The sequence below is a fragment of the Lynx canadensis genome, chromosome B3 (assembly GCF_007474595.2).
Source record: "Lynx canadensis isolate LIC74 chromosome B3, mLynCan4.pri.v2, whole genome shotgun sequence".
Lineage (NCBI taxonomy): Eukaryota > Metazoa > Chordata > Mammalia > Carnivora > Felidae > Lynx > Lynx canadensis.
The window spans coordinates 60823284-60847991 of NC_044308.2; the positions used below are offsets into that span (position 1 = coordinate 60823284).

Below are 24708 nucleotides of genomic sequence, written 5' to 3' on the forward strand. Positions count from 1 at the left end.
AGGACTTAGAGTTTCTAGGATGGCAAACTGCTAGAAGACACACACATGGGAAACTAATGGAAAAAGGACTAGTTAGTAAGGTTTGTTAGTAGATTGCTCTGGTATCCTCTGTGGGCCGCTGATGGTCTAGTGTTGTCTCCAACTAATTAAATCCTGTCCTTGGTAGAGATGGGGTAGAGGGACACCTGTGTAAATGTATGCTCTGTTTTTACGCAAATTGGAGGGCAGAGAGCTTTTCTTGTACCTGTTTCTTCTCAATTGCCTTCAGCTCAAAATAATCCCTGTACAAAAGTGGCAGATTTTGGGGTGGCCTATTCTGCTACCCTTTACCTTATTCTGCTACTCTTCTGCTACCCTTGAAATAGGAAAAGAGGAAGGCACCTGGTTAGAAGAGAAACCAAAAGTCAAAGTAGAGGGTTTATGAAAGAGAGAGAGCGGAAGAGAAAATCCCAAGCAGGCCACACACTGCTAGCACAGAACCTGACATGAGGCTTCAAACCATAAATGTGAGATCATGACCTGAGCTGAAGTCAAGAGCCGGACGCTAAACTGACTGAACCACCCAGGTGCCCCTAAAAATTTCTGTCTTAATTTCTAACCTGGTAAACATTGATAACTACAACCCATATTAAAGTTTTGGGATTCTCCATAATTTTTAAGGTTGTGAAGGAGTCTTGACACCAAAAAATTTGAGAACCTCAGTCGTAGATAATTCTGCCTTTGAGGAGAATTGTTAGAAGTAATAAAATAAAGCTCTTTTCAAATATAGAGCTCTGTATCAAGTGTGAAGTGGCTGGTTTTTTTTTTTTTTTTTTTTTTTGTGAAATATAATGGCAGAATACAGGGCACATTTCTGAATCTCTTGAATCTCCAGAGTCCCTTCATCTCCTTTGCTGAGGGACAGGTGGAAAAAGTAAGACCGGCTTTGGTGGTGGGGGCCCCACTAGTTGTGGGGAGCAGCCCGGGGTCAGCAGCCTGAATAGTCTCTTCACAAGCTAGGAGACAGATAGAGTATAGGCTCAGCACACGGGCTTTCCAGTCAGCCCTGAGTTTGCTTCTGGGCGCTTTCTCACTGGCTGCTACTTAACTGCTTGACCCATCAGGTGCCTCACATATGAAATTGGAACAGTAATACCTACTTCTTGGAATAGTTGTGAGGTTTTAGAAAATACACATCAATTTTTAAACCCAGAACCCAGCACCTAGTTTTTGCTTAGTTTGTTGTTATGTCATTGTCATGATAATTATTCTCTTCTTGCCTTTTTGGTGATTTTTGAGGCTGAATATTTTTGTCATTCCCACAAAGCTAGCATGACATATTTTTGTGGTATGTAACTTTCTTCCCTTTTTGCAGCAGTGCCAACAGATGTAGAATCTCCTGAAAGTGGCAGTAAGTGTAGATGTATTAAATTACTTTAGTTCTGGGGTTAGTATTGAGTGTTTGCTCTGTCCCGTGATGCAGGACACAGGGTAGCTGCTGGGATTTAGCTGGTCTAGATCTGAGGATGCTTTGGGCTGGGTTTCATTGCTTGGGTTCTTATATTTGTGACTTTTTACAAACACTTAGCCGAGGTACTATATTGCAGGATAAGACCTTCAGACTCACAAGTACCTTGTAGCTTCACTAAACTTCCATCATATGATTGCCAATGCCAAGTGAAGGTGCATGAAACCCTCTGTTCTAAAATTAGAATTGAAAGTGACTTCTTATACTCAGTGAAGAGAGCTCTCTAGTGTAGATCTCTAGCTTCTAGTCTTTTAGGAATTTGTAGATTCATGTAGTAGAGCAGTATGGAGCAGCATTTTTTGTTATAGTTAAGTTTTACATGTATCCCTGTGTTTGGAACTGTAAATGTTTGTTTCTTTTCCATAGGTTGCAACAGGTTTGAAGTGACACTAGAGAAATCCAATAAAAACTTCTCCAAAAAGATTCAACAGGTAGGCAGTGATGGTGGTCACTACAAAATATTTGACTTCTATGGGACCATGTCAAAACTAGAACTTCGGTAACATTTTTAATAACTCTGAATCCTCTGCTCTCTGTTCTCCCACTTACGCAGAGATCATGGTCCATCCGTCATGTGCCTGAGATCCTCTATAATGAACAGAAATTGCGATTACACATAAATATAAGTCGGATTCCTGTCATTGGCATAGACTCTTTAGTCCCTTTTTTTTTCCTTAACATTTATTCATTTTTGAGAGTGAGAGAGACAGAGCATGCGCAGGGGAGGGGCAGAGAGAGAGAGGGAGACACAGAATCAGAAGCAGGCTCCAGGCTCTGCGCTGTCAGCCCAGAGCCCGACGCGGGGCTCGAACTCATGGACCGCGAGATCATGACCTGAGCTGAAGTCAGATGCTCAACTGACTGAGCCACCCCTGTACCCCAAGTCCTTTTTTAGTACTGTAGCTAAATGAAGTTTTGTTAAGCCCTGTCAGAAATGTTTAATTGAGTCTAATGATTTGTTCTTTTCCAGATCCATGTGGTTTCCCAGTTTAAGATTCTGGTCAGCTTATTAGGTAAGAAAAGGGGTTGTAGTTATATTTCATGTGTCAAAAAATAAAAACTGTGACCTGACTCTTTCATGGTTAATTTGAGAGTCAGTGAAACTGACCTGTACCACACCAAACACAGCAGGGTACACGAGTATTAAAGACAACAGCATCTCTCATAAACTTGAGCTCTGTTCTCCAAGGAGTGCTGTTCATTCATTCAGTCACAGATATTTATTGATATTGAGCAGATATTTATTGAGCCCTGCCCTAGGCATTGGGGATACCACATTGAAAGAGACATAGTTTCTGTCTTTGAGTTTATGTTCTGATTGTGAAGACTGAAATGACAGAAAATAATCATGATTCAGTGTGATAAGTTACAATGGAAATTTATAAAAAATGTGGATATTAGTAATGGGAGTGACAGCATCATCTAGTGGATGATTAGGATTTTGATAGGAAGGGAGAAGAAGGCAGAGCATTTTAAGCAGAGGTCCTGCAGTCTGACCAGACTTAGGATGTGTGGTGAAGAGTGACACAGTGGCAAGAGATAGGGGAGAGACAGATCAAGGCCAGACTATTCAAGCCTTGTTTGAAAAGCCATAGATTCAATTGAAGGCAGCCAGTGAGGCCTTTTATTGGCAACAAAGAACTAGAAACTTGCCTCACGTTTGTACTGTTCAGCCCAGGGCCCAAATGGTAGAATAATTTTAAACTTAGCTTCTAGGTTTAGACAGGAACATTTAAAGTAACTATGTCTTAATGAGTAAAACTAGATAGGAGGCCTGAGTGAAATTATTTTGCTTGCAGCTAGAAAAGAATTCCTCATCATGGGATCGTACAAAGTCCACAGAGGATTTCCTTTCTTTTATTGAGGCCTCCTAATGGAAGTAGCTTTGAAAGCCAATTCTTGTACAAATATTGCATCACAAATTTCCAGACTTGAGGAAGACCGAGTATAAGAGGGCTTTGCTAGTGAAAGAGCTCTCTTACACAAGCCAGCCCAAATTTAAAGGAACAGAAGTGACCTCTTAAACATTTTGGAGTGTAATTCTGATAATAGATAGGAATAACTCATTGTTAGTGAAACTGAAAGATACATCTTCAACCAACATTCACTTTGGTTCATCTATTTGTTAGTTATTCATGTGTGTGGAGAATTATGATAATTTATAGGGTTATTATACTTCCTTCCAAACAGAAAATAACATTTATGTCCATGACCTGTTGACATTTCAACAAATCACTACGGTTTCAAAGGCAAAGGGAGCATCACTGTTCACATGTGACCTTGAGGTAAGTTTAGGCAAGATGAATTTTGACATTGTATTTTGATAAATACATTCTTTCCTATATTATTCCTACCATCAGATGGGAAGAATAACATGGATATCCAAACCCAGCAGAGATCCAAAGAAAATGTTTGATTTTGGATTGTATTAGAGAAATTTTCCCCTTTGTATGTGGTCTGAAGGTGAAACATTTGGGTTCCCTGTGTGTGTGCTGATTAGAGCACCAGAGGAGGCAATGAACTCAGGATAAAAGCATTGGCCATGGAGGGGCATCTGGGTGGCTCAGTGGGTTAAGGTCCGACTTCAGCTCAGGTCATGATCTTGCAGTTCGTGAGTTCAGGCCCCACATCGGATTCTGTGCTGACAGCTCAGAGCCTGGAGCCTACTTCGGATTCTGTGTCTCTCTCTCTCTCTCTCTCTCTCTGCCCCTCCCCCACTTGCACTGTGTCTCTGTCTCTCAAAAATGAATCAACATTAAAAAAAAAAAAAAAAGCATTTGCCATGGACAAACCATTATGGGGAAAATCCAGACTTAACTGTACCATCAGTATCATGGGCATAACTATAGGACATTATATTGACCTTGTTCTGAACATATTATTGTCTTCTTTGTCTTGAGGGTGTTTTTTGTTATTCAGGAAAGACATTTCTCCTAATTTTTGCAAATTTATCCTCCTTACATTATTCAAAATCTGCCTTACCCCTCTACTCAGCTTGATCGCTTTTTAGTATTTGTGGTCTACATTGACACTGCTTTGTTTTATGTTTAGACATTTTCTTTTCCCCTGTTCCTTTAAGGATTAAAAGTGCCACTGACACATGCTGATCCCTGACCAGCAGATATTGACATCCATGAGTGAGAAACATTTAAGAAAAAAAGAGGAAGCGTTTGCATAGGTGGAGGCCTGCCCTGGGATTTTCCGTGTGAATTATGAATGTTTAAGAGATGTGCTGGGGTTGGGACCTTTGACTGGCAGCCCTCAGGGAGGAAGTGCTCCTCAGCCTGTGTTTCTAAGTACATTTTAGAAAAATGGTGTTCTTCCACCCAGCTTGTCTGGTAGGGTAACTTTGTATTACAGGGGATTTTCAGATTCGTAGCCATTTCAAGGTAGGCAGTCTTTCATTTAGTGGTCACCCAGTCGTGGAGCCATCGTATACACATCCTCATTTGCTCTGGGTGTCTCTTCCCAGCACACAGAGACTGGTGAGGAGGTGTTGCGGATGTGTGTGGCAGTGAAAAAGAAGCTGCAGCTCTATTTCTGGAAGGACAGGGAATTTCACGAATTGCAGGTAAAGTCCATGTTGATTCACCGCTTGAAAGACTCCTGTTCAGTGATACTGAAGGTCAGGGCCTCAGTCTTGGAGTTCTCTCCAGGTGAAGGCTCTGCCATAAGTACCTGAGAGCCTCTTCATGCTCACTCATCAAGAGTCTCCTGGCCTTCAGAAGCAGTGTTTATACACATGGGTTTATTTCAGAGTGGGTTTTCACCTTTTCCAAAGGCATCTAGTCATCCAGTTCATGGGTGACTTAAATTTTTATCACAGATGATTTCCTAGCCTTGTGTTTACAGAATTGTGTTTAGATGAGGGTGAGGTTCATTTTGCAGAGTGGGCGTGGAATAACAGGAAGATCATGGTTTCTTTTAACATCTTTCCATTTGAACTCTTGCTCTCTTTCCTCAGGGGGACTTTAGTGTACCAGATGTGCCCAAGTCCATGGCATGGTGTGAAAATTCTATCTGTGTGGGTTTCAAGAGAGACTACTACCTAATAAGGGTAAACTTATTATTTTGCATGTATTAGTTTGCCTGGGGGACATGATTATGCACGTCTGAACTACAGGCCAAGAGACTGCCTTAAGTAGCGTTTGGGCATAACAGGGCTTGTGTTTGTATATTTGGTTATATTTTATGCTTCTCAGCATCTCCAGATGTCTGAAGCTAGGCAGCGTCATGAATTATCCATATCTTGTATCTAATTATTGGAACAGATCATAAGGGCTGCTTGCCTCTGTCCAACAGCATTGTCATAGACTGCCATCTTAAGGCTTCAATCCTCAAGAATTAGAAACTAACTTTAGTATTAAGCATTTTTAAGACTTGAGTTTCCTGTTGCCTAAAATCTTTTTGTATATTTATTTTTTAAATTATTTTTACTTTCTTTTTTTAAATTTTGAAAGCCACATGTGTTTATTATAAAAAAATAAGGAAATATAGATAAGGAAAATAAAGGAAATATAAATCATCCATAATCTGTTGACTCAGAGATAGTTACTGTTAATCTTTGGGTATATGAACTTCTGCCTATTTACAGAGATGTCATACACATTGTTTTACAACTTTTTTTCCTTCTCCTAAGTGGTATCAATATCCACGACATTGTTTTTTTTTTCCTCCAGTAGTCACACTGTATGTAGAAATGGTTGATATACCATTCATTTCATAGCATAACCTAAACTTCTGAGCTTTATACCCCTCTCATATTCCAGACTTGGCAATTCTAGAAGTCTTTCTCTCCATCTTCACTTCTCCCCACTTCCCCACTCCCCACCATGTTAGCTCTTCATTATTTATCTAGTTAATATATCTGTTCCACATTTACGTTGTTAGAGTGTCCTCATTTTATCAGCATCAGAGTTGCAAACTCATAGAGGAGTCACTGCTCTCCAGATGACTGATTAGCAGAATAACAGTGAGGCATATAGGTGCCAAAAGAAGTCCATGAGGAGTAGGGATACAGAGCCTGAAGCTGGAGCGGGCTCCCTCTGACTGTCTTGAATTCTGGCATCATCTTCTCAAGGGTACAGTCTTGAGGGTGGGAAATCTTGGTTTAGACCCAAGCTATTAAAAAATTCTTCATTTATATACATACAGTAAAATTCATTCTTTTTGATGTATAGTTCTGAGTTTTAACAGATGCCTTGAGTTGTGTAGCCACCACCATAATCAAGATTCAGAGCAGCTCCATCACCCAAAAAATGCCATCATGCTGCCCCTCTGAAGTCAACCCCTCCTCCTATGCCCCAGCCTCTAGTAATCACTGACCTGTTCTTCATCTCTTATAGTTTTGCCTTTTCCAGAATGTCATATAAATGGAATCCTACCGTATGTAGCCTTTTGAATATGGCTTCTTTCACTCGGCATTATGCGTTTGACATCCATTTGTATTGTTGTGCGTGTCATTTTATTCCTCATGGCTGAGTAGTATTCCATGGTATGGATGTACTATAGTTTGTTTATTCATTCATCAGTTGAAGGACAACGTTGTTTCCAATTTTTCGCCACTATGAATAAGGCTGCTATAAACATTTGCATACAGGTTTTCATGTAAACATAAGTTTTTACTTCTCTTGAGCAAATACCGAAGGAATGGGATTACTGGGTTGTATGGTAAGTGTCTATTTAACTTTATAAGAAGCCAACAAACAAAATGGCTGTACCATTTTGCATTCTCACCAGCAGCGAGTGAGAGTCCCACTCACTCTGCATCCTCGCCAGCACTTGACATTGTTAGTTGCCAGGCCAGATGCTTGTGCCTCTGTGTTAGAGAAAAAGAGAACTGGTTCTGTCATTGTGATGACAAAATTTGTCATAACAAACTCTATAATATTTCCTTATGCCAAGCAAGGAATATTATTGGCTTCTGTAGACTTGGAGTTATATTTGGGTTTTTCAGGCCATGTTCATGCCTCTTTCGAGAGAACGCTGGTTGATTCAATTTGTGTCTTCCTATAGGTGGATGGAAAGGGGTCCATCAAAGAGCTCTTTCCAACAGGAAAACAGCTGGAGCCGTTAGTTGCACCTCTGGCAGATGGAAAAGTGGCTGTGGGTCAGGATGATCTCACCGTGGTGCTCAATGAGGAGGGGATATGCACACAGAAATGTGCCTTGAACTGGACAGACATACCAGTAGCCATGGGTGAGACCACCATAGCTGCTGTTTCCCACCGTGGGCTGGGGTTGTGCGCCATCCTCACAGAATGGAATCCCTTTCATAGCTTCAGCATACTGTGGTTACAGTGTCATTTACTCTCAGTTCCCCTTCCTATAAGTAGACAAGTTTGTAAGATCATAAAAATGGGATATTCTGGTTTTTGTAGGAAGCTGGGTTTTGCCCCTGCGGGGAAAGATATGAGCAGAGTTGTGTGTTTTAGGAAGTGATTGTCTACTGCTGTATATTTTTACTTCTTAGTCCTTTTTGTTATACCTTCTTTTTAATGGTTTTATTGTGTCCTCTGCCAGATAGATTACATTTGGAAATTAGTGGTAATTCCTTATTTATTCCTGTAATACATGCAACTCAGTATTGAAGTGTTTTTGATGTGGTGGTTATTGCTTCTGCTTTTGTAACTTGGAGGTGCACATTGCATTTAGATGTCACTCTCTGCCCTCCATGTTAAGGGTTTCTGCTCCTACACCTGCCTCAGGCTCTCAGCAGTGGCATTGCCTGGAAGCATGTGACCACCCTTGCAGCAATTCATTTTCAGTCAGAACAGTGAGCATTTTAAAAATAGTTACCACTGTGGAGGGGGGCGTACAGACATGCCATCTTTAAAGACTCTAGCTGGGGAGGTAAAGATTCCATCTTGGATAAAGAGATAAAATAAGGCACCATTGGAGCGGTTAAATTGGATGAGCTGAGATTCAGTAGTTGAGAAAGGGGAAGTTCATTGTTCAACTTGTCAGGAAGAAGTTTCATTACATAGGTACGATTGGACTGGACCAGGCAGGGAGACTGCCCTGGCTAAAACAGGTGGCTCAAATTGGGGAGGAATAAGGATAGTGCCGGTTAGAGGCCCGTGCAAAGGTCTCACAGAGCAGTAGATTCCTAAATGGTAAATGTTTGGATGAAAGCATCAGGTTCTAGGGTATTTTGGTAGTGGTTAGAGATGAACGGTTCAGAAGGAAGATAAATCAAAAGGACAATATTTTATAAGGCCTGAGATTATGTATATTAACAAGTTTGAGGGGCTCAGAGCTGCACGAGAAGCTTCGTGTGGTATTCTAGGCGGCCCTTGTTTTCCCTTCAGAAGAGGAGCTGTGGGAGAACTGATGAAGATGTGTGTAATACGCTTGAAGGATGTTTCTGATTCCCTAGTATGAGTTCCTTTGTTAGCGCCCATTGCCTTTGGCAGTGTTTCTCAGAAACAGTTCTGTGCCTTAACATACTGAGGTGGGGAGAGGGCATTCTTTCTAGATAGGGTGGGAGAATCACCACCGGACAGAGGAAGACTAAACTCCTTAGATGGTGTGCATTTTAAACTTCATTTATATTTCTGCTCTCAACTTTACCACTTCACCCAGGCTCCAGTCATCGTGGAACCCCCCCTCACTGAGTGATCATCACACGTGCTGTTGTCTCTTGATTTCTTCTCTGCCTGGCCCTGTCCAGCTCACATGACAAGGCCCTATTCAGTGGCACTTCCCCCTGTGAAGTCTTCTCTGATGCGCAGGCAGAATTAGTCACTTCCCCTTGTTGCTTCCAAAGCTCTTTCAGCTTTCCCTGTCATGGTACCCACACTGTCTCACTGGATACAGTTGAGCTGTCTTCTGTGCTCATGTAGGAGCCCTGTGAACCCTGGACTCATGTCTTGATCCACTTTGAGTAGGGCCTGAAACATAGCCTTTTAGGAAATGCTTGCTGAATAGGTGAATCACTGTCATTGTTGGCAATTTGTTATATATATGCTGTATACCAGGCACTCTGCCAAGTTTTGAAGATACAAACAGATATAGACCATCTCTATCGTCAAAGAGTTGAGGAGAGTGGGCAATGATAAGAGTGCTTCTATTATAGATTACCTTTTTCATTAAATTAGACCAGATTAAAGGAGAGAAATTTTACAAATGTATACAAATTAACACCAAAGGGAATTGTACTAGCTTTTAAAAAGGAGGCCAGCAAAAAAAAAAAAAAGTAAAAAATCCAACACAAAACCACATTTATTTTACTTCATTTTTTTTTGTAAGATGAAAAATACCAGCCTAATAACAGTGATGGTGTTCAAAGTGATAGAAGTCCCTTCTGGCTGTAAATTTTTTACTGTATTTAGAGTGTAAATTGCAAACATAATATGAAAAACTTTTTATCAGAAAATAAATGAGGAAAATAAATTCATAGGAAGTTAGCCAGACTAAGAAACTACAAATACATTCTTTGAGGTTACATTTCTTTTTGATAATGATGCCATCTAGTGGTTCATTTCTTACTATTTTTTTTTACATTTAAAAAATTTTCAGTTTTGTGATAAAAAATAACATAAAATCTATCACCTTAACCATTTTTAAGCATACAGTTCAGTCATTACATATATTCATATGGTCATGCAACAGATTTCAGAATATTTTCATCTTGCGAAACTAAAACTCCATATCTATTAAGTAACAACCCATTTCTCTCTCCCTCAGCCCTTGGCAACCACTCCTCTACTTTCTAGATACCTCACATCAGTGGTAGAAAACTGCTACCCTGAGAATGCCATCCAGCTGCCTCCTCTGTAACCATTAAGCATCAGGTGGAGTGTGCATCTTTTCCCTGTGAAAATCTTAAGCAGAAATAACTTTGGCCAGAAATGTGGAATTCTTTTGTTAGCCTCATTTTAGGGAAAAAAGAAGTTACCTTCCTCCTGCCCTTCCTAAGAGAATGAAAGAAGAGGTCATGTAACCTTATTCTCCCTCTGATGCATTGTTAGGGGCAGCTGCCACTGACCTTTCTCTGGCTTAATTTTGTGACTGGTGAGAAAGGGAGCAGGTGAAGCTTTCACCCAGTCCTTTGGAGGAGATGGTAGGAGTGGGATCAGGTCACTGTCAGCGAAGCTGGATGCATCCTTCTTGTGCAAGAGATTTCTCTTAGCATCACTTGGACAAAACATTTTTTCCCTTTGGATATCACAGTGTAGGATCCTGACTTGGTATTTGACTAGTGGACTATTGGGAGATCCTGTTTAAGTGCAGCTTAGAAATGGGAAGCTGAAGCAGTTCATAGACCAGATCTGCAATTCAAGGTGTTCTTTCTTGTTTAGAGCACCAGCCTCCCTACATCATTGCAGTTTTGCCTCGATATGTGGAGATCCGAACATTCGAACCGAGGCTTCTGGTCCAGAGTATTGAATTGCAAAGGCCCCGCTTCATTACCTCGGGAGGGTAAGGAATTTCTTTTTTTTACTGTAGCTGCCATATTGCAAAGCTTTAAAATCACCTATGTCATCATAAAGCCTGTGCCCTTTTGCTGATACTCTTATTCCTGCCCCCAGATCAAATATTATCTATGTGGCCAGCAATCATTTTGTTTGGAGACTCATTCCTGTCCCCATGGCAACCCAAATCCAACAGCTTCTCCAGGACAAGCAGTTTGAACTGGCTCTACAGCTTGCAGTAAGTATTGTTTCTGAGATATGGATCTGAGTCTGCCCTTCTCGTTGTTCAAGGCAGGTTTTTTTGGTTTAGATGTTTATATTTGGTTTAGACTGGTAGAATAAGCACAGAGCTGAAAGTTAGGAGACTTGGATTTGGGATCTGATGCTGCCATAAACTCTAAATAATTTCACATTTTCAGTTTGCTTATCTGTAAAATGGAGAAGAATGCCAAATATCTCCTAGAATTAATAAGACAATAAAATAATTTAATAGATACGTTACAGCCTTGAAAAATTAAAGACAGTGCAGGTATTAAAGTAACAGTTATAAATGTAAGACCGCAGTCTGGTTAAATGCAACAACTGGAGGGCCACTCAAAATCCCTTTCAACAGTAGTTCCCCTGTGTTTGGATAGGCAGGCCTTCTTCAGGTATTCTGAAACCACCTCATGTTGCTGCATTTGAGAAGGCTGCACTCTTTATGGCTGCCATTGTCCTTGAATGTTTCCATGGGATATTGTTCATAGCCGAGGTTCATAGCCAAGTAGTAACCATGCTCTTATTTTGGTGTTTCTCTCATTGCCAACTTTTGGAGACTGATCTCTGAGATTTGTCTTATTCTTTTAAACATCCCCAGTGGCGATTATTGTCTGTAGAGAGTGGATTTGAGTTTAGGAAACAACCAAAGATTATTCCGATCCTACTCATTAAATTAATTTAGTAAAAGAGATTTTTATGAAGATAATATTTTAAAAGCTTACTTTTTAGAGTATCTTGTCAGTTCTTTCTGAAAGGAAAGCAGTGGTTGCATGTTTTGGAATTTATGTTTGTAGTCACATGTGGTAGATACTTTTGAAAAGTAACATTCATCTTGGATATACATGTTCTGGATTTAAAACAAAAATCCAGTCTTAATAGTTAGACATGTTTCATATCCCATAAAGATTGTTTCTTTCTTAGGGCATTTAATTTAACATCTTACTAATTTTTTTTTTTTGCCACCTATGCATTGCCCTCCGTTATTTTATTTTCATTTTTAAAATAATACCCATGAATCCACCATCTTACCCAAGAAAAATAACTTATATAACCTATATGTTCCTCCCCATCCCATCCCTCTACCTTCCCTCGAGACATAGCCATTACCCTAAATTTGTATTTATCACGCCCGTTAAAAATGTGTTTCTTGTTGAAAAATCTCAAATAAACAATCTAACTTTACACATAAAGGAGTTAGAAAAAGAACAAACAAAATCCCAAACCAGTAGTAGGAAGGAAATAATAAAGATTAGAGCAGAAATAAATGAAATAGAAACTAAAAAACAGTAAAACAAATCAATGAAACTAGGAGCTGGTTCTTTGAAAAGATCATCAAAATTGATAAACCATTAGCCAAAGAGAGGACTCCAATAAGTGAAATAAGGAAGAGGAGAATTAACAATTGACAACACAGAAATGCGAAGGATTATAAGAAAATTATGAAAAATTATATGCCAACAAATTGGACAAATAAAAAAAATGGATAAATTCCTAGAAACATATAACCTCCCAAGACTGAATCAAGAAGAAATAGAAAATTTGAACAGACTGATTGTCAGCAGTGAAATTGAATTAGTAATCAAAAAACTTCCCGGGGTGCCTGAGTGGCTCAGTTGGTTGCGTGTCCAACACTTGATTTCGGCTCAGGTCATGATCCCAGGGTTGTGGGATTAGCCGTGCCCCAGGCTCCATGCTGAGTGTGGAGCCTGCTTAGGATTTCCTTTTTCTCTCCCTCTTTCTCCCACTCTGCCCCTCTCCCTTACTTGCTTGCACACTCTCTCTCTAAAATTAAAAAACAAACAAACAAACAAAAAACCTCCCAAAAAACAAAAGTCTAGGACCAGATGGCTTCACAGGTGAATTCTACCAAACATTTAGAGAAGAGTTAATACATATTCTTCTCAAACTATTTGAAAAAAACAGAAAAGGAGGGAAACCTTCCAAATCCATTCTATGAGGCCATTACCCTGATACCACAACCAGATAAAGACACTACAAAAAAAAAAAAAAAAGAGAGAGAGAGAGAGAACTACAGGCCAATATCCCTGATGAACACAGATGCAAAAATTCTCAAAATACCAGCTAACTGAATCCAACGGTACTTTAAAAATCATTCACCACAATCAAGTGGGATTTCTTCCTTGGTTGCAAGGGTGGTTGAATATTTGCAAATTAATCAATGTGTTATGTCACATCAAGAGAAAGGATAAAGAACCATATGATCATTTGAGTAGACACAGAAAAAGCGTTTGCCAAAGTACAGTATCCATTCATAAAAAACTCTCAACAGAATAGGTTTAGAGGGACTGTACCTCAATATCATATATGAAGAACCCATAGCTAATGTCATCCTTAATGGAGAAAAAAACTGAGAGCCTTTTCCCTAAGGTCAGGAACAAGGTGAGGTTGTCCACTCTCACTGCTTTGTTCAACATAGTACTGGAAGTCCCAGCCATAGAAGTCAGACAACAAAAAGAAATAAAGGCATCCAAATCAGTATGGAAGAAGTAAAAGTATCACTGTTTACAGATGACGTGATACTGTATATAGAAAACCCAAAAGATTCCACCAAGAAACTGCTTGAATTGATAAATGAACTCAGTAAAGTTTCAGGATGCAAAATCAATCTACAGAAATCTGTTGCATTTCTACACTAATAATGAAATAGAGGAAAGAGAAATTAAGAAAACAATCCCATTTACAATTGCACCAAAAATAATAAAATACCTAGGAATAAACTTAACCAAGGAGGTGAAAAGTCTGTACTCTGAAAACTGTAAAACACTGATGAAAGAAATTGACAGTGACACAAACAAATGGAAAGATATTCCATACTCATTAACTGGAAGAACAAATATTGTTAAAATGTCCATTCTATCCAAAGTAATCTATAGACTTAATGCAATCTCTATAAAAATACCAATAGCATTTTCCACAGAACTAGAACAAACAATTCTAAAATTTGTATGGAACCACAAAAGACCCTAAATAGCCAAAGCAATTTTGAAAAAGAGGAAGAAATGAAACTGGAGGTATCACAATCCTAGATTTCAAGATATGCTACAAAGCTGTATTAACAAAAGCACTATAATACACAGAAAACAGACACAGAATAGAGAGCCCAGAAATAAACCCATGATTATATAGTCAATTACTCTTCAACAAAAGAGGCAAGAATATACAATGGGTAAAAAACAATCTCTTCAAAAAATGGTGGTGGAAAAACTAGGCAACAGCATGCAAAAGATTGAAACTGGACCCCTTTCTTACACTATTCACAAAAAATAAGGTCAAAATGGATTAAAGACCTAAATGTGAGACCTGAAATTGTAAAAATCCTAGAAGAACACAGGCAGTAATTTCTCTGAAATTGATCATAGCAACATTTTTCTAGATATGTCTCCTTAGGCAAGGGAAACAAGCAAAAACAAACTATTGGGACTACATCAAAATAAAAAGCTTCTGCACAGCAAAGGAAACAGTCAACAAAACTAAAAGACAACCTACTAAATGAAAGAAGATACTTGCAAATGACATACCTGATAAAGGATTAGTATCCAAAATATATAAAGAACTGATATAACTCAACACCCAAAAAATAATCCAGTTTAAAAATGGGCAGAAAGCATGAACAGACATTCTCCAGAGAAGCCATACAGATGGCCAGCAGACATTTGAAAAGATGCTCAACATCACTCCTCATCAGGGAAATGCAAATTAAAACCACAATGAGATGATACATCATACCTGTCAGAATGGCTAAAATCAACAACATAAGAAACAACAAGTGTTGGTGAGGATGTGGAGAAAAACTGGAGCCTTCATGCACTGTTGTGGGAATGCAAATTGGTATAGCTACTGTGGAAAACAGTATGAAGTTTCCTCAAAAAATTAAAAATAGAACTGTCATATGATCCAGTAATTCAACTACTGGAATTTACTCAAAGAACACAAAAACACTGATTCTAAAAGATACATGGACCCCTGTGTTTATTGCATTATTTACAGTAGCCAAGATAGGGAAGCAATGTAAGTGTCCATTGATAGATGAGTGGATGAAGAAGATGTGGTATATATACATAATGGAATATTTTTCAGCCATAAAAAGGATGAAATCTTGCCATTTGCAACAACATGGAGGGATCTAGAGAGTATAATGCTAAGTGAAATAAGTCAGTCAGAGAAAGACAAATACCGTATGATTCCACTTATATGTGGAATTTAAGAAGCAAAAGACCAAAGAAAAAAAGAGACAAACCACAAAAACAGATTCTTAACTATAGAGAACAAACTGGTAGTTATCAGAGGGGTGGGTAGATGAGGGAAAATAAGTGAAAGGGATTAAGAGTACACGTATCATGGGGTGCCTGGGTGGCTCAGTTGGTTAAGCATCAGACTCTTGATTTTGGCTCACGTCATGATCTCACAGTTCATGAGATTGAGCCCTGTGTGAGCACGGAGACTGCTTGAGATTCTCTCTGTCCCTCCCATACATATGTGTGCATCTATGTACTCTCTAATAAATAAACATTTTTAAAAAAGAGTACACATATCGTGATGAGCACTGAGTATTGTATAGATTTGTCAACTCACCATATTGTACACCTGAAACTAATATAATACTACGTTAATTGTACTGGAAGTAAATTTTAAATGTTTTTTTTATTATTATTTTTTATTTTTAGAGAGTGCAAGTGGGGAGAGTGGCAAAGGGAAAGAGAGAGAGAGAGAGAAAGAGAAAGAAAGAATCCCAAGCAGGCTCCACACTCATTGCAGAGCCCAATGTGAGGCTCAATCCCACAACCCTAAGATCATGACCTGAGCTGAAATCAAGAGTCGGATGTTCAGCCGACTGAGCCACCCAGGCATCCCTGTACTGGAATTAAATTTAAAAATTCTTTTTAAGTTTATTTATTTATTTAGAGAGATAGAGAGCATGAGCAGGGAGAAGCAGAGAGAAAGAGAGAGAGAGATTGCAAAGCAGGCTCAGCACTATTAGCGTGGAACCGGATGTGGGGCTTGAACTCACGAACTGTGAGATCATGACCTGAGCCGAAACCAAGAGTCAGACGCTTAACTGACTGAGCCAGCCAGGCGCCCCTGTAATTAAATTTTAAGAAGTTGCTTCTTGTTTAATCATTTACATATATCTGTGTGCTAGAATATGTATTTAGTTTTTGAACTTTAAAGGGTATGATGCAGCGCATAGCTTTTTTAGTATCTTATTTTTCTCCACAGGAAGATCTTGGGTCTTTTCAGTGATCTTCCTACTGCAGGTTGTGTGTTTAATCTTCAGTGGAGAAGGTAGAAGTGGGTTTCCATTTCTCCTTCTCTTTTCTGGACTTGTGCTTAGTAGGTATCCTGTGCTGTGATGAAAGAAGGTTGGTTAATACCATCTTCGCTCTTGAGGAACCTATTTTTTCTGTAAAGAAATTAAAGAACTACATGAAACTTTCAGAGGACAATTAACATACTAAAGTTTTTACCATTGGCAAAACATGGAGCAAAATTTTAGCCAAGGGACAGTTCCCTGTGGGCTGGACATGGCATTCCCCAGGTTGGACCCTTTCTGAATAGATCAGAATCAGGTGAGGAAACAGAGAATGCTAAGAGCCTGAGGAAGTTGAAGAAGTGAAAACAAGTGTGGAAACCATTTGGAGCCCATCCTGACTGGAGCAGAGGGTGATGCTTGAATGTCTGGGAATAATCCAGATAAGGAGGCTGTGCCAGGTGTTGAAAGCCTGTAAAGCACCCAAGAGGGCTTAGACCAGGTGTGGCCGCATGGTGATGGTGGTCTAGACAAGGCAATAGATGGCACAAGGAAAGGAAAAGAAGGGAAAAATGGAAAGACAGTTTGAAGGAAGAAATTAAACCTAAAGATGGGTTTAAAAGAATATAAGGGGAATGAAGGGTTATAAGGGAGAAACAAAAATAATAAATAGCTTACTGTGAACAGCACCTGTCCCTACTGTGCCAGCTACGTTAAATGTCCTTTGATCCTTGAGCATGCCTGGGTTCCCTCTGTCACATTAGGGCCTTACACACGTGCTGTCCTCTTTGCTGGGAAAACACACTCTTCTTCCCTTCCATCTGTCAGCTGCCCAGACTCCCCTGGTTAACTCCAGCTCAGCCTATGTCTTAGTCCACATTCCTCTTGGTGTCCTTCTCAGACCCACTGCTCAGACTAGACTAGATACCCCTCCCATGTGCTTCTGTCATCACTCACCCTGTTTTGTTTTGGTTTCGATTTTTTTGTGTTTTTAAACTAAACTCTAGACTTGACTCAGATTTCACCAGTTTTTCCATTAACGTAACGCCCTTTTTCTGTTCCAGTTTCAAGTCCAGAAATCACGTTGTATTTAGCTGTTGTATGTCTTCAGTGACCTCTGATCTGTGACAGTTTCTTAATCTTTCCTTATTTTTCATGACCTTGACAATTTTCAGGAATACGGGTCACACATATTTTGTGGAAACCCAGTTATATTTTAATTACATAATTTCTTCTCAGTCTTTTGGTTAGAATATCAGGGCAGTCTATGAGGGCAGATGCCATGTGGCTGTCTTATACACTTTGGTATGTGGACCTCATAGGGAGTGTCTAATACCTAGTATATACTGAATAAATATTTGGTGAGTGAGTGAACTCTTACCTATTCTGCTGTCTTACTAGGAAATGAAAGATGATTCCGACAGTGAAAAGCAGCAACAGATCCATCACATTAAGAACTTGTATGCCTTCAACCTCTTCTGCCAGAAGCGTTTTGATGAGTCCATGCAGGTCTTTGCTAAGCTTGGCACAGGTAACAAGCGGGTATGGCCCTGGGATAAGGACTTCATGGAGGGAAGGGAAACTGGAAAGCACAGAAGAAGTGATACTAGACATCTGAGACCAGTGCTCATGTCAGTTGATCCTCATGCCTCACAGGATCTGGTGGGTGACCACAGGTTATATATTTACAGCCCTCATCTTGTGCATCTGGTCTCACCCATAAACACAGACTTCCAGTTGCCCACAATGGTTTACCCTTGCCATTAGAGAAAGAAAACAGAAAGTAATTCAAGTGAACAAGTGTGTATTCAGTCATCTAGTATTTATTGAATGCTGTTCTAGGCAAACGTCCCTGACCTGAGCTTAGTAGGATTAAACAGTAGGTTACTTTTGAGAGTCACACAAGGCAGTGCTGCAAAGCCCTTCCTGTTCTCAGAGACCTACAAACTCTCTAGACATTAGAACATGGTTGTGAGGGGCAGGTACGCTGGAGTCGGACTGTTGACCTCAGGCAAAGTTAGCGGACCTCTCTGTGTTCCAGTTTTCTCCTCTGCAAAGCAGGTGAATAATAATACTTAAAGCATTGTGAAGATTATGTAAAGTGCTTAGAACAGTGCATGGTACAGGATAAATGCCAAATAAAGTTAGCTTGTTGTTAGTATTAAATTGTTTTGTTTCTGTATACTCTATTTTGGCTTAATTTAGGTCCGTTTATATATACTTGGTTTGACTCTATATAATATTTATCCCTTCTTTTGTTTTGCCTTTTTTTCTCCTTCCCTCATCATTGGCCAATAATGAGCTGAAGATAACTCCCTGTATCAGTTAAGGTTCTTGGTTGTGAGCAATGGAGACCAGTTCTGGTTAATTAAAGCAGTATCTGGATAAATGAAGCGTGATTTCTTGGAATATTAGGAGAATGGTAGGTAGACACAAAATTAATGGAGACCAGGCTTGGGAATGATAGGAACCAAGGGAGCTCCGGAGAACCTCCCAACAAGAAGCAGGAAGCTGGACAGCAATCCCTTTGGAACCAGGACAGGCTGAGCAGTCCTCCACTGGCACTGTTACTTCCTGAGCTGTTGCTACTGCCTGTTACCACATCCTCAATGAAAATTGCCCCTCACCAGCTTGTATTAGCTATCTAATGCCATGTAACAAATCACCCCAAAGCTTAGTGGCATAAAATAACAAATCATCTGTTATCTCTCCCGGTATGTGTTATGGTTAGGAATGTGGGAAGGAATCAGCTAGGCAGTTATTGCTTGGGATCTCTCGTGTGGTTGTAGTTGTATGTTGGCTTGGCTATCTTCGTCTGGAGTCCTGACTAGGCTAGAGGATCTACTTCCAGAGTGGCTCATTCTCATAGCTGACAAGTTGGTGCTGGTTGTGAGCTGGAGGCCTCAGTACTTACCCAAGTGAGTCCCTCTGAGTGTCCTCATTCCTAGTGACTGGCTTTTCCTGGTGTGAGCAATCCAAGAGACCTCAGTGGAAGCCTCAGTGCCTTTTATCATAGTCACTTCTGCCATATTCTTATGTGTTCAAGGCAGGGGAACACAGACCCTACCTCTTGCTGGAGGAGTATCAACATTACATAAAAGAACCATGTAGGCTGTGATCTTTGTTGGTGTGTACCATAACTGCTTGTCATCCTTGAGTCACTTTCTCAAGATTAAGGGTATCTAATTGAACAGGATTGGGTCATAGTCTCACACCTTCTGACTTTACTAGGGGTGGGGAAAGAGGTTGTGGCTACCCTTTGCTTCTGAAGGCAAATGTAGGTGCCTAGAACTATTCTCCAAGACCACATGTGGTATGGAAGAAGGAGCTTACCTATTTAAGAAGAGGGGTGAAAGCTGGGCAACCTGAATCAATAAATTTGTACCATCCTTCCTCTGAATGAACTCATTTGGGACATTTATTTTCAGTGTTCTACCAGCTCTTTGGGAAAACACTGGAATAATAAGCTATAAATGCCATAGTAACTTGGTACTTTTTCTATGTACCAATGATAATTGAACCCCAATCCTAAAGCTTTAAAGTCAGTCTTAATGAAGTTATTATCTTTTAATTTATTCATTCCACAAATACATACAGTGCAGTGCACTTCACTGGGCTCCAAGTAACTATAACCAGACAAATTCTGCTTTCAAAGAACAGTCTCGTAGGGATCTAAGGCCCAAGTGGACCCTTACCAGTGGCAGGAGGAGATGTGTGCTGGTGGTGATGTTGTCTAGTGGGCAGCATCTCCATTGACCTCAGACTAAGGTCTGGTCCTCAGGTCCAGAAGTGGATGTTCTTAGTATATCCAGAGATCATCGGACTACCAGTATAGTCTGACCCTGACGAAAATCACATGAGACCAATATATTAACAGAATATCCCTTTATTTATTTACAGTAGAGAGGCCAGATCTCTTTCCAGTGGCTAGAATATTCATACAGGGCACCCAGGGCGCTCTTTTTTATGTGTATTGAGGTACAGGCATTTTGTTATGATACTTTGAATGTGGTTCTGCAAAACCTTATATTCTATAATAAATAACTCGTGTAGGGGCGCCTGGGTGGCTCAGTCGGTTAAGCATCTGACTCTTGATTTCGGCTCAAGTCATGATCTTACGGTTCATGAGATTGAGCCCCGTGTTGGCCTGTGCTCTGACAGCACAGGATTCTCTCTCTCTGCCCCTCTCCTGCTCGCTTGTTCTCTGTCTCTGTTTCTGTCTCTCTCTCTCTCTCTCTCTCTCTCTCTCAAAGTTTAAAATAAATAAATCCTTAATGGGACATAACAAGGCTTGTGGGAAAAATGGGATTGGGGCAGACCACTCAAGACAGGCAACTTTGTAAGTGGAACACTAATTAAAACAATAATGGTCCTACTAAAACTAAATTCCCACTGGTGTTGGTACCCAGCATGACAGTGCTTGGCAATCTTGAATCCTGGGGCTGTGCTTTCTCCTTTGAGATACAAATCTTTGAGAATATTTGCTTCTAATAGAAACTAGTTTCATCAAAATAAAGCGTCTCATCCTGGATATAGACTTCTTTATAAGCCCTCAAATAATTAATATGGGGAGAACATCTTTGCTTCATTTTGACTCTCAGCTTTTGCAGGTGGTTTAACTTAATAAAAAGTGTAGCGGTTTCGAAGCTACTAACCAGCCACTCCTTGGGCTAAAAAAGGTCACTTTTCAGTCCTTTCTTAAGTCTCCCAGTATAATTAGGCTTTCTCTTTAATTATGAGGAAGCTTGTCTGGTCACTTGAAAACACTAACAAGTTGGGGAAATTTGCATACAAACAGACACAATTTTTGCCTCATAATGATCTCATTCTCCCACTTACCAACTGTGCATGAACTAATTCACATGAAAGAAACTCAGGTTGTAGCAGAAAAGAGTGTACCTGGGATGCTAAGTCAGAAGAATGCTTCAAGAGTACAGAATGGGAGCAAAAGGAAGTTTTGTGGAGGCATGTTCTGAGCCAGAGCGAGGCCAGGCTGCAGAAAAGTCTCAAATGGCTGGAATATAATACTACCGGGCCCAGTGTCCTTTCATCCCTCTAGTATAGGATGGACTGGGCCCAGGTTTGCTTTCCTGCCCTTTCCTTTCCTGTGTTCCACGGATAGGCTTCTTACAAGGGTGTCCTATTTCTAGCTTTTATGAGTCAGGAAGAAGCTGTGTCTCCTGCCACTGGGGACATGGGACCTGTGAGTGGTCTTTACCAAATCTATAAACCACCCTAGACTTGATAGAAAAATTTTTTCATGTGTGGGTTTTTCTAGATAGAGGATCAGGACCTTTTATCAAATTCTTTAAGATGTTTTAGATCCTAAAGATGTTTAAGAACCAGTATTTTAGCAGTATTTCCTTGTGGTAATCCACAACTTGTACATAAAAAGCTCTAATGCAAAGTAGAAAGGTAAGTGCTACCGGTATTTGCATGATGGCTTGATAAGAACACACACTGCATTGAGGGCCTGGGGTTTTGGAGTCTTGAGTGGTTGAGTATGATACGAATAAGATAATTTTTATATTTCTTGAAGCCCATATCTAGATCTTGAAATTGAGCCTGTTGAATTGGTTCACATAGTATATTCGTTACTTATTCAGTCAACAAAAATTTTATCAAGCTTCTACCATGCACTGAAGACAATTCTGGATACCATGTCGTGCGCTTATATTCTGATGGAGACAGGGCAGACAACGAAATAAACAAGCAAAATTATAATATGTTGGGAAGTGGTAAGTCCTAAGAAAAATAAAACAGGAGAAGGGGGGTAAGGAGTACTGAAGATAGGAATTAGCATTGAAATTTGAGATTAAATGATCAGGGAAGGCATCTCTGAGAAGTTAGGGACTGAAGGAAGCTATTGAAGCAGGCACACGTCTGGGGAGGTGCTCTGCAGGCAGAGGGAATGGCTAGTGGAAAGGCAGTGAGGTTGAAATGTTCAGGGAGCAGCCAGATCCCTGTGGCCAGAACAGAGTTGATCTGTATCATTTGTTCTGTATAAGAAATATAATCCCATTGTTAATTATTGGTCTGTATTACTGGGGATTTGATGTGTGGCATAATCCTGGACTCAGCCCAAAGGCAGATCGGATAAGCCTGGTCAGCACCAGCTCTGCCTTCAGTCCTGGGCTTCTCGGATAAATAAGACATGTTGTGTGTCCATAAAGAGGTTGCATGTAAAACTGCTCAGTAAAACATTGGAATAAGCGTGAAATAGGTCTTCAGGCTCGTGGAGAACTGAGTCAGGAGGTCTCAAGAGGAGGGGAGAGAGGAGGTGACCTGGGCCCTGGAAGATACAGGGGAAAGGAGAGTGTAAAGGAAGGCAGGTGGCAGGAAGACACAGTTGTGTCTGAGGATCTGTGAACCACAGCTCAGTGGGATGTTTGTGGCACTGGATAGATCACACTAGAAGGAGAAGCTGGGGCCAAATTTCAGAGGACCTTGAATGCTGCAAGGGAGTTCAGACATCATATTGGAGGCTTTGGGTGATTGGCTTTGGGCACACGGTTTTAAGTACAGTGACACCATCAGAGCCCTGTTTGTAGACGCACACTGTGGTGCAGGAGGCTGATGGAGGCTCACATTGTGGGCCACCCTTCCTTCCAGCTCCCCAACAGTCGTCTTCTTTCCTCAGACTGTGTTTCTGTGTGGCCACCACGTACAACTGTCAACTGTCCCATTTGGCCATTCAGGTGCTGCTTCTCACGAGTGTCTTCCTCACATTATCATGATTCTCTGATTTTGAGGAACACGGTCTTCCTGGCTGGGCAGAAATTTTGTGGCCAGACACAGGTTCCTTGGGGATGATATGGGTCCTGGAGGGTTCAGGGCTGTGTAGCATTTCTCTTCTGGTCTGTTTGCGTGGTGCTCGCCTCCTTACAGAAGGGACCTGGCCTTCTCATGTTCCTCCAACTTTAAAAAAAATTTTTTTTTTAATGAAAATAAAGTGATGCTAGTACAAAACATTATTAAGGTGTTAAAGGAAACAAAGCTTACTCCAGATCTAGCCTTGACTCTCATTTTGTCTCCTTTTCATCCAAACTTTTTCCACATGTCCACGTCTTAATGTAATTATAATCATAAAGGTGTACTCTTTTATAGCTTTTGTCACGTAAAATTGTTAGAGCGTTTTTTCATGTTGCTGTGTGCCCTTCATAATTATAATTTGTGATGATTGCATTATAATCTCTTAGTCGAATGAAAAATACGTTCTTATTTCTGCTGCTGAAGAAATTCCACATTGTTTCCAGAATTGCATCGTTGCAAATAATGATGATAACATTACCTGTTCATTCAGATGTGTTTTCCCCCTCCCATTTGTAGACTATTTTGTTAGAGTGAACTCCTAGAAGTGGGATTAGTGGGTCCAGGTGCTTTTTTCCTTATTGAGGTAGCAGTATTTTTTGCCTTGACAGTGTAAAAAGGATTCAGTTTCATAATATTTCAAGCACTGGGTAGTATAATATAAATTTTTTTTCTACTAATTAAATGGATATAAAAATGTGTACATGTTTTTAGTGTGTACTGTTTTCTTTTATTAAATTTTTTTACTGTTTTTTTTTTTTTATTTTTGAGAGAGAGAGACAGAACACGAGCAGGGAGGGGCAGAGAGAGAGGGAGACACAGAATCCAAAGCAGGCTCCAGGCTCTGTGCTGACAGCTCAGTGGGCCTTGAACCTACGAGCCATGAGATCATGACCTGAGCCGAAGTCAGAAACTTAACCAGCTGAACCCCCCAAGACTCCCTGTACTGTTTTGATTCTTAACGTAACAAAATGCTTTCCCACTTACTTATATTATTTTCTTGTCAGATATTCATGTCTTTTGCCTGTTCATCAAATGAATTTTTTTTTTTTTTTACCAATTTGTGTGGATTTGTTTTATATAATCAACTTAATCTCTTGCCATATATGCTGCAAATATATGCCCTAGCCTATCGTTTGGCCATTTGTTTTAGTAATATTCCTTTTTTGACAGATAAGGTCATTGATCTTTTCAACTTTAATTGCCTTATCAGTTTTTCCTGGAAAAGTTTTTCTCCATTTTCAGAGAGCTCATAAATTTTCAGTTCGAATTCTGCATATGTGTATGTGTCCATGAATGGAATGTAGAGTCAAGCCATTTTTGTGATGGTTTGGTGAAATATAAATAGTGCTCAAATTATGTAAGTGTATATAGCTCATTGAGTCGTTATGAACTTGGAGTCATTCCTTTTTTAAAAAAGGCTATCTTGGGGGAGCCTGGGTGGCTCC

The 24708-nt window shown here is 40.0% G+C and overlaps 1 protein-coding gene across 3 annotated transcripts in view; it reads left to right on the forward strand.

Moving 5' to 3' along the window:
* Positions 1-24708, forward strand: part of VPS39 (VPS39 subunit of HOPS complex) — a 46274-nt gene that overhangs the window by 9550 nt on the left and 12016 nt on the right. For 2 of the 3 annotated variants that reach the window (XM_030318420.1, XM_030318421.2), the window contains exons 3-11: positions 1874-1938; positions 2478-2520; positions 3698-3792; positions 4980-5078; positions 5472-5564; positions 7523-7706; positions 10810-10930; positions 11041-11161; positions 17852-17981. In XM_030318420.1, the coding sequence (XP_030174280.1) occupies positions 1874-1938; positions 2478-2520; positions 3698-3792; positions 4980-5078; positions 5472-5564; positions 7523-7706; positions 10810-10930; positions 11041-11161; positions 17852-17981 (951 nt within the window). The remainder of the gene's footprint in view (positions 1-1873; positions 1939-2477; positions 2521-3697; positions 3793-4979; positions 5079-5471; positions 5565-7522; positions 7707-10809; positions 10931-11040; positions 11162-17851; positions 17982-24708) is intronic. The other variant, XM_030318422.1, reaches the window with a different exon arrangement.